General features: G+C 50.7%; 1 protein-coding gene across 6 annotated transcripts in view; it reads right to left on the reverse strand.

Annotated features, from left to right (window-relative positions):
• LOC122550120 (actin-related protein 3B) overlaps nt 1-1,126 on the reverse strand; it is a 169,380-nt gene extending 168,254 nt beyond the window's left edge. For all 6 annotated transcript variants that reach the window (XR_006311742.1, XM_043690734.1, XM_043690732.1 and 3 more), the window contains exon 1: nt 390-1,126. Coding sequence is in view for 5 of the 6 variants with exons in the window: in XM_043690734.1 (XP_043546669.1) it covers nt 390-433 (44 nt within the window). In the remaining variant the exon portion in view is untranslated. The remainder of the gene's footprint in view (nt 1-389) is intronic.
• Nucleotides 1,127-1,644: the final 518 nt, after the last annotated feature.

The raw sequence follows: 1,644 nt of genomic DNA on the forward strand, positions 1-1,644 counted from the left end.
CACACACAACTAGCCACGCCCTTACATCTCCCCTCCCCCTCCCAACCAGCCACGCCCTTACATCTCCCCTCCCAACCAGCCACACCATTACATCTCCCCTTCCCCCTCCCCGCCAGCCCCGCCCTTACGTCTCCCCGCACCCTCCCTGCCAGCCACGCCCTCACTTCTCTCCCCCACCTCCGCGCCGGCCACACCCCTTGACCTCTCGCCAACATGGAAACATCCACGCAAATTCGCGGCGGCCGTTACCAGGGCAACCGGTGGGACAGAGACGGTTGGACGCAAGGGCATTTGGCGGTGGCGGGGTGCAGGTGGTACGTGGATTATTTAGTGAAGATTCCTCCCGCAAACGCGTTAGTAGATTAATAGACAAGACACAGCGGACTCACCCTGTCCCGCAGTCAATCACACAAGGAGGTAAGTTGCCGGCCATACCGTTGGGATAGTCGGAGGGGAAACAAATGAAAAAAAAACTTTTTTGTTGCCAGTAAGTGGCGATCGGAGCCTGGAGCCTAGCTTTTCAAAGCATGGGTAGAAGAGGAGGGGGAAGGGAAGGCGCCAACCGCCACCACCAACCGTTAACCGCCGCGTCTCCGCAGTCAGCGCGCGCGGAGCACTTCCGGGGTCAGCGCCGGCTCGCGCTTCACGGGGTCGTCAACCGCCGATCAGCCCCTTCCCTCAAAACCCGGGGGATGGGGTGAAGGATATCGAAGTGTACTTTCAACATCTCGGAACAGCTCAGCTTCTATAAAAATGCGTCCTAACCTACTGCCAATCGCCACCCCCACTTTATCCATTCCCCCTTGAAGGGCTAACGTCAATTCTCCTGCTCTTCGGATGCTGCCTGACCTGCTGTGCTTTTCCAGCACCACTCTAATCTAGACTCTGTCTGCATTGAACACACTGCCAGCTAGTGTCTTTGATACCCTAACTCTCTTCGCTGAGTGAGGAAAGCCTTTGCACCTTTTGTGACTCACTTTAAATCTGTGTCCTTTAAACCTGCTTCTTCCCTACCCCTGAACTGGACCACCCCCAAGACCCACCTGCACCAGAGCTCATCTAGCTGTCGTGTTGACTCGAAACATTAGCTTGCACTTTTTCCACGAATGCTGCCTGACCCGCTATGATTTACAGCATTTTTTTTTTGTTTTCAGTACAGATTCCAGCACCTACAGGAATTTGCTCCTGTCTCCAATCTAACCACAAAACTGAAGTTTGTCGTCCCTGGAACCAGCCTTGTCAATCGCAACTGCACTCTCTCCAATGTATTCAAGTCTTTCTTACGTTGTACAAAGTTAAAAATCACACAACACCAGGTTTTAGTCCAACAGGTTTAATTGGAAGCACTAGCTTTCGGAGCGCTGCTCCTTCATCAGGTGGTTGTGGAGTACACAATTGTGAGACATAGAATTTATAGCAAAAGTTTACAGTGTGATGTAACTGAAATTATACATTGAAAGATAGCTTGATGGTTAAGTCTCTCATCTGTTAGAATGACCATGTTAGTTTCACTTCTTTCATGTGTAAATCACAAAACTTTTTTTTAAAAGTTACATTCTCAGGTAAATCACTCTTAGGTTGTGGCATCCACAGCTGTGTACTGTACACATTACACCAGGTCAGGTTTTGCAAGTGGTGCAAAAC

The sequence above is a fragment of the Chiloscyllium plagiosum genome, chromosome 5, assembly GCF_004010195.1.
Source record: "Chiloscyllium plagiosum isolate BGI_BamShark_2017 chromosome 5, ASM401019v2, whole genome shotgun sequence".
In the NCBI taxonomy this organism is placed as follows: domain Eukaryota; kingdom Metazoa; phylum Chordata; class Chondrichthyes; order Orectolobiformes; family Hemiscylliidae; genus Chiloscyllium; species Chiloscyllium plagiosum.